The 8,407-nt window shown below is 38.2% G+C and overlaps 1 protein-coding gene across 1 annotated transcript; it reads right to left on the bottom strand.

The window, feature by feature from the left end:
* Window positions 1–7,115: 7,115 nt before the first annotated feature.
* On the bottom strand, window positions 7,116–7,701 carry LOC138908258 (uncharacterized). The gene is made up of 2 exons (XM_070198912.1): window positions 7,433–7,701; window positions 7,116–7,332 (listed from the first exon to the last, which is right to left on the bottom strand). Exons 1-2 carry the CDS (start codon window positions 7,699–7,701, stop codon window positions 7,116–7,118), a joined length of 486 nt encoding a protein of 161 aa, XP_070055013.1.
* Window positions 7,702–8,407: the final 706 nt, after the last annotated feature.

Here is an 8,407-nt window from a genome sequence, read left to right as displayed (position 1 = left end):
AAACCCCAGATTATTGTATTATGTGAGTATTTTAGAGGTGACGCACACGCTAGGTGACAGGCGTGTGGGCGTGTACCGTGGGAATTGGGACTTGGTCCATTCCGTGAAACTGGAAGTTGAATAAGCTTGTTGATAGCTTTGTGCCCTTTCTGTGCTATAGAAATTTGACAGTGAATCATGCTAGAAATCATGCTTAGGCTATGTGTTGGTGCTGTAAAGACCCCAGTGGTCGTGATACCTGTTGAAACTTCCTGCTTATTATTACTTGTACTCAGTCGTAGTATTACTTGTATATCATACCTCAGTCTCTGTTATTCCCTGCTGATACATTATATCATTCTGTTTTGGGCTGATTCCCCTTTATTATTAAGGGCCGTGAGACTAGAGAGGTTGATGACTGAGTCAGGCCGAGGGCCTGTTTGTGAGGTTTTGATACCATAGTACTTGAGTTGTCTGTGCGGATCATGATGTTTATACTATAGCACGTGAGTTGTCCGTGCGAATTATAGCGCTTCGGCTGTAGGAGCCCCTACGGAGTCTGTACACTCCCAGTGAGCGCAGGTACCTATTGAGTGTGAGTCCCGAGGGCTGAGAGGCGAGTGATTGAGCAGTTGTGATGAGTTGAGTGACTGTTGCCCTGAGAGGCTGTACTTGCTTTTCATTTGTTGTTGCACTTAGTTGCTATCTGTCATTATTGTAAAATTTTTGAAAGATTTAATATCCGGATTACCTGAACTTGAACTGTATAAAACTGATTTGACTTAAACTGCCGGATTTGAAAGTATGTCTATTCTTTGCTGGAATTATTGAAAATGAACTATAACTGTATAGCTTGTCACTATCTTTAGTTCCTTATTTATTATTGTTACTTACTGAGTTTGATGTACTCACGTTACTCCGTGCACCTCGTGTGCAAATCCAGGTATTTTCGGACACGGTGGACGTTGATCTCGAGCGTGGTTGAGTATCGGAGTCTTACGAGGTAGCTTCCGGCATTCGCAGTCCTTGTCCCTCCTTTTTTGTTATCTTTTCTTTCCTGTATTGGCATTTTGGCATAGACTGTTGTAGACTCTATTTCTAGACTAGTTGTTTAGATGCTCATGACTTAGTGACACCCTGATGTCAGGCTATTTTTCCGCACTTATGCTTTTAGTTTTACCCCATTTTTATGAAAGCTCCGGTTATTTTAAATGTCTTAATTCATTTCTGTTAAATGTTGAAAGTGTTTTGGAAATGTCAGCTTGCCTAGTATCACGATAGGCGCCATCACGACGGGTTAGGTTTTGGGTCGTGATAATTTTACTTTTATCTGAGTTAAAGATCATTACACCGTCTAAGCCAAAGATTTTATTTTATCTGAGGCAAAGATCATTACATCGTCTAAGACAAAGATTTTGCCTTTTTCATGCTTTGTAGGATTAGTCTTGAGGGGACATATTATATTATGGATTCAAGACCATGAATATTACCTTTATAAGTTAAGTACTAATGAGCATTTTTCTCTCTTTTTGTAGTCTAAACATGGTTTACTTCAAAGACTCAAGACTTTCTTCCTCAAATTCACAATACCTTGTAATTTCGGGCCAAAAGGGAAGCAAGGTGGAGATGAGGTTATTTGTTAATAGGCCGCTAGTTGGCCAATATGCTGCAGCTTTATGGCTATCTTTGAGGGATCCACCTTATTTGGCTAACTGGACACTTGAGTACAATAGTCGTCCTCCCAAAACGTGGATGCTTTGCCCCTCTAATCATCATGCTTGGAATGTCGCGAGTACCTTATCATGCCTGGGGTGACGAGTTATTAATAAGGAAACTTATTAGGGCAATGATTTGCCGTCCGACGGTGAGTTTCATTACATTCCTAGCTACTGGTAATGGGCAGAAGACGTCTTAAGTAGGTGCCGTCTGACGCTGAAGGGCGTAAGAATTTATGACATCGTATATGCTTCACTCTTCATATATGACCATGATGAGTGGTGATTTTATCATTTATTTTAGTCATTTTTCTTTAATTTTTGTCTCAGTTAATTATAATATGAGGTTATTTATGGTGTGTATTGCTAAAGTTTTGGGTAAATGATGCCATGAAGAGAGTTGAATTCAATTGAAGTGAAATTGAGCAAAAAAGAGTAAAAGTGCAAATTCCTTCAATGATTCCGCATCTGCGAAAAAATGTGCGCTTATGCGACCTAACATCTGCAAGTGGAAGGCCGCATCTGCGGAAATGTCAATCTCCAATTGGGATCGCATCTGCAGTCGATAATCTACATTTTCGTAGTCACTTCTGTAGATCTGCGGAGAAAGAGACTCCCCACAGGTTTCGCAACTGCGTATGAAAGTCCTCTTTTGTGGAGTCGCACCTGCGATGATTTATTCCGCAGGTCTGGCCAACGAGCATTAGACCTGGGCAACTTAGGCATTTCACATTTTCTCCAGTCTAAATCCACAAATACACGACCTATCTTATTGGAAACGCATCTTTGGCCAATCTCTGGACATTTTTGACATATCTTGGGAAGAGAATACAAGTTTAGGAGTTAGGGTTCTTGAACACACACTTGGGTCTTGAAGATTTGAAGTTTTTGGTTGAGAATTTCTTATCTATTTATGTTCATTTCATCATTTTTTTGCTTTGTATTGTATATCTAGGTGTGTAGTATTTTTTTTCAACACTTGAATCTTGTTTATGGGAATATTCATATTTAAAGTGTGGATTAAATATCTTGTTGTGCTTATGTATTGAACGATTTTTATTTATTATGAAGTAAGTTATTGTTTCTTTAATTATTCTTGTTCTTTAATGTTTCCAAAGGGATTAGCTAACCTAGGACTCGCCCATTCACTTCGAATTAATTTTGGAAAGATAATTTGGGGTTGGAAAGATTAATTAACAAGAACTTGAGGCGTTAACCCTTATTTATAGATTCTACGTAGGGATAGGATTGAACTACTTGTAGCCGTATCGGGTGCTCTTATTCTCTTAATTATTTTAAGGATAATTCAATTAGAAAGTCTTGTTAGTCTTCGGAAGAAGCTAATATAGAATTATTACCCGAGGATAATTAACATAAACTCGCTCACATTTGTAAAATCATGAAATACATTGGATCGTTACTTGAGTGTAATTCCCCGTGTATCCATGCTTATAGCCATTGATCATTTTACTTGCTTACTATGTTAGTTTAAATTTTTGCATTTAGATATAAATATTTCTCAAAAACCCTTTCTAAGTGTTTGGCTTAGCATAATAAGTGATAATTTTCTTACATGCCTAATCGCCTACATAGTGTTCTATGTGGGATTCGACCCCGACTATAGTTGGGTAAATTATATTGCATGCGACCGTGTCCATTTACTTTTTAGTAGTGAATTTTGACGTCATCAAAATTAGCGCCATTTCCGGGGAACAATTTGGCGCATTTAGGTTGTTTGATAAGTATGCGAACGTGCTTTGATCCAAACTTGTGAATATTTGTGTAATTATTTTCTTATCTTTGTTTATCTTCTTATTTGTTTTCTTGTTTATTTTCTTAGTTTTGAAAAATGGCATCAAGTAATGAAAATTGGTCTGATTATAGTTGTTCATACTTTGATGACCCTTGTCCTTATTGTGGAGGACCACACTCGTGGAAAAATTGTTTAAATTCTCCCGGGGGCGAATTGTGCGCACAATCTCAAACCCATGAGTGGAGTATTTGTGATAAGTGTGGTGGTCAAAATAGCCATTGTGATCATTGTGCTTAATACAAATATTATGTAGGCTTTCTGTGAGGAATGATTCCCTGTTACAAATATATTGCTTACCTCTGCTGGAGAACTGTCCATATCACTTTGGGATTTATATAAGATCGACAGTCTGTCTATAACAGGATCTCCTTACGAGGAAGTTCTGCTAAATGTTGAAGAGCTTACATGCACGTACGACAAGGGGAGAAGGTTTCTTTCGCTGACTTGTGAGCATTTGTTTGATGCCTTCCATCGGATCCGAGAGGGAGGTAGCAACGATACAAAGGTTTCTGTGAAAAAATGGGTAGAGTTCTGGTGCAAAAAGACAATGAAGTACACTCAGCCTCCATTAAGGAAAGAAAAGAAGTCTGCTCATTTGAAATCGACGCATAATCCTACCGGGGTCATAGAGGAAGTAGTTAATTGGTCGACTGTTGAAAAAGCCTTATTCTATAAGCTAGGAGTTATGGGTGACAAGAAAGACGAGACATACTTGGCTATTTTTCTATCTTGTTGGTTATGTATATTTGTGCTCCCTTTAAAAGAAGGTGACTTCATTCGTCCTGGGACCTTTAAGATCGTGTGTCATCTTGCTTGTTAATGAAGAGTCAGCCTTCCAATCCCGGTCATAGCTAGCATATATAAGGGTTTGAAAGTGATTTCAAAGTGCTCGTTGCTTGATCTTGCCCAAGCTTTCTTTCCAGCTCATTATGTGTATGGTTGGTTAGCACATTACTTTAAGACTCATTTTCTGTATGCAAAGGGGCCAGCTTTTCCTCTTATGGCCACATGTTCTAGTGAAGGTGCTGCTAGATATTTTGGGAAAGAGGAATCAAAGAAGCGTATTCATATTGGAGAAAATATCATTTGGACTTCGACAGTGCCCCACATATCTTATCCGTACCACTACTATGACGATGGTAAGGCAGACGAGTTTGAGTTAAATTTCTTTATGAGTATTGGCTCGGATTATCTTCCTTTGAGGGACAGAGTCAACTTTATTATTGAACCTGCAACCCTCATTGATTTAGCCGCCAATTTGGTTTTTATCAAGACACCCCTGGTCACTTGGAGTGAGATTTTCGTGAGGCCTCATTAGAAGAAGGGTTAAGACCTGCACGAATTTATGTGTTGACTAGAACTAAGTCAAGGGCAGTATTTATTCCTTTTGGGTCCAACATGAAGAAGTTTACATCGTCTAACTATAGATCTTGGTGGGCAAGGACGCATGGAAGCCTTTTTGAAGTCTACTTATAATTTTTGATGAATACTGTTGAGCCAATCACAAATACCCTTCAATACCGAAACAAGGATGTCTTAGTGATCGATAAGCTTCCTTATTTAAAGTCTAAGGCAGTTGAAACGTGCGCAGGCAATGGACCCATGCTATACAAAGAAGTTCAAAGAGAAGAGATCCATTCTCTAGTTGACAAAAGTCTCATTCCATTTGATGTAGTCGTTGATGCCTCAAACAAGCGACTATCCCAAGAGGAGAGTGATAGAAGCAAAGGAGATCAATGTTGGAAAAAGAAAAGACCTAACCCAAAAAGAGTTGTAGAGGCCCAAAGCGTTAATAGCCCTTAAAGAACACTAACAGCTCATAACGAGAAGTTAAAAGAAAACATAAACTTTTCATTTCTGTGAACCATGGCCAAATGACTTTGCTAAAGTGTTCTTACATTTTTATTTATTTCTGTAGGCTAATAACTTTGGAGCGTTGCAACGAGGAAGGCCACAAGATAGTGGTGAGTATATAATAGGACTGAACCTGCAGAAATCATCTTCCACAACTAAGGCAGATCAAGAGGCAACTTATATTTTTCATGATGAAAGTAGGGAAAAGTTGGGTTCTGATTTGCGGGAACGACCAACAATTGCAACGTCTATTTCTGATGGAAAGAAGGTTGTCTTGGATATTCGAGTGGAGTTTATCTTGATGTTTTGGACTTCGATCCAGCGTAATCTGAAAGGTAACAATGCAGACAAGGTCTCTGAGCTTGAAGAAAATACTAAAGTGATCCTTGAGGCAATGTATGGGGATGATGTGGATATTTCCTCTTTGAGAAACCAACTGGAGTCCCTTTTTAAGCTTGCTGCTTCATATAACAAGAAACGATCTGCTTTATCTGAGAAGGTTAAAGAGACTGAAATATTAGAGGTTGAGGTACACCTTACAAATGTCATGATTTAAGAAGAAGAAGAATAAGAAGAAGAAGAAGAAGAGAAGGCTAGAGAAGTGTCATCTATCCGTCAGTCCCTAGTTACAGTGAAAGAGAAGATAGCGAAGCTCCGTTAAAAAGAGAAGAACTTAGAAGCCCTTCTAGGAGTTGCCGAGAAAGAAGTTGAAGAAACCAAGTTAGGATCCTCAACTGCTAGAAAGGAGTATGTGGCATGCTACAATGCCTTGTTGACTGTTGATCACTTGGCCGATTTGGAGAAGAAGAAGAAATATAAGTTGTCAACTACAAGTTGTGTTTAGATTAGGCTATAAAAACTGTTTTATTTGTTTTTCCCTTTCTTCTTGCATTTGATTGTTTAGTAGATGTTCTCATCAGCAATAAAACTTCTTTCTTTTCACTTTATATTGTGCGTTCTTATTAATGTTCCCTTTTATTCTTGCCCATTTTTTTTAATGTTCTTCAACAATCAGGACTTGGTAGTTTACCCATGTATTCTAAAGAAAACCCTCACTTTTCTTTTTATTAAGGTGACTGAACTTAGAATAAAATTCTAAGTTGCCTACGTACCTCAGTGAAGATGATCAAGTCATTACGTAGTTCATAACTAGTGAGATTTTTTTAAAAATACTTTATGGATTTGAAGACTTGACGGACTTGAAGTCTGTAACTTTAATACCTAGCCGGCTTGAACATTTCAAATTGATGATGTAACAGACTTGGAAAAATCAACTTGACTTAGAATCAGAGACTTCAACTTGAATATTTAGCCTCTTATTAAAGAAACTACAATCATTCCATCAAAGACCTCAATTTGACATGGAGGGCTTTCCCTCATTGAACCATCAAGATAAGACATAGGGTTCAACGAAAGAATACATGTACACCTCATTTTCAAGTGTCAATCAAGTGAATTATACTCCATCATACCTCATTTGAATAATGCCTTGGGTTAATGCATTTTTTGAACTCATATGACTGAACTTAGAATGAAACTCTAAGCTTCTTACGTACCTCGGTGAAGAGGATCAAGTCATTCCGTAGTTCGAAATGCGTGAGTTTTTTTAAATATCCTAACTTTTACCTCGGCCACCTCTTTCGAGGTTTTCAACCTAGCGGACTTTTGTTTTAGGTCGTGCATAGTTTATACCCTCGCGGGCCAGGAGTAACATACAGTTTATGCTCGTGCATTAAGGAGCATATTTGTTTTCTTTAAGGATAGTATTTCTTCATGAATTTCCCGTTCATGGGGATAATCCACAAACCTTCTGAGTCAATTATCTTGTAAGCACCACTTGAGTATACTTCTTGTACAATATATGGTTCATCCCACTTAGCAGAGAATTTACCCCCAGATTGATGAGAGATAATAATATGCCTTTTGACAACAAGAACTTGGTCTCCCACTTGGAAAAATATAAGGCGCACCCTTTTGTTAAAAGATCGAGACAAGCGAGCTTGATAACATTCAAGGCTTTGTGAGCTTCTAGCCTCTTTTCATCAAGAGATTCCAATTCTTAAGGCATAACCAAGCATTTTCTTCATTAGTGAGTCCTTCTTGAATGGAAATCCGCAACGATGCGATTTGACGCTCAAGTGGAAGGACTGCTTCAACTCCATAAACAAGTGAATAGGGATTTGCTTGCATTGGTGTGCGATATGTGGTCCTATATGCCCAAAGAGCTTCTTCCATTTTCTCATGCCAATATCTCTTACACTTATAGAAAACCTTTTTCAACAAGTTGCAGAGCGTCTTGTTAAATGCTTCAGCAAGTCCATTGACAACAGCAAAATACATGGAGGAATTGCTTTGCTTGAAGCCAATCACATATTTTATTCATAAAATTGTTATAAAACAACTTACTATTATCCGTCAATATATATCGAGGAATTCCAAAGGGATAAATAATATTGACTCAGATGAAGTTAGCCATATTTTCCTTCTTTACTTCCTTAAGAGAAACAACTTCAGCCCACTTTGAGAAGTAATCAATTGTGGCCAAAATGTATAAATGTCCACCAGAAGTCTTTTGCAATGGACCAAAAACATCCAAACCCCAAGCATCAAATGGCCAAGAAGCAACAGTTGGGTGTAATACTTCAGGTGGTTGATGTATGAAGTTAGCATGGAATTGGCAAGCTCTACACCTTCGAGCGTAATCTAAACAATCTTTCACCATGGTGGGCCAATAATACCCCATTCTTTTTATATGTAAATGAACCTTTGGCCCAGATTGATGCGCTCCACATACTCCAGAATGTGCTTCTTGCAGGGCTTGAATGGATTCATCAGACCCCAAAGAACATAAAAGCACTCCATCAAATGATCGTCTGTAGAGTGTATTTTTTAATAAAGAAAGCGAGGGGCTCTCCTTCGGATTTCTGTCTTCCATCGGGGATTTTCTGGCAATATCCCATAATAAAGATAATAGATTAATGGTTATCACCAATCCTCAATTTCAACCTCAAGAATGGCAGCAAGATGCTCAACTTTGCTTTCTTTT

This window comes from Nicotiana tomentosiformis, chromosome 3 (genome assembly GCF_000390325.3).
Source record: "Nicotiana tomentosiformis chromosome 3, ASM39032v3, whole genome shotgun sequence".
Lineage (NCBI taxonomy): Eukaryota > Viridiplantae > Streptophyta > Magnoliopsida > Solanales > Solanaceae > Nicotiana > Nicotiana tomentosiformis.
The sequence above is the reverse complement of the archived record's forward strand: the minus strand, read 5'-3'. Positions and strand labels throughout refer to the sequence as shown.

Bases quoted from the DNA above. Each gene is read 5' to 3' on its own strand.
- LOC138908258 (XM_070198912.1), bottom strand. From the start codon at position 7,701: ATGTATTTTGCTGTTGTCAATGGACTTGCTGAAGCATTTAACAAGACG. The intron at 7,333-7,432 runs GTTATGCCTTAA...TTTTAACAAAAG, and splicing joins ACTAATGAAGAAAATGCTTG to GGTGCGCCTTATATTTTTCC.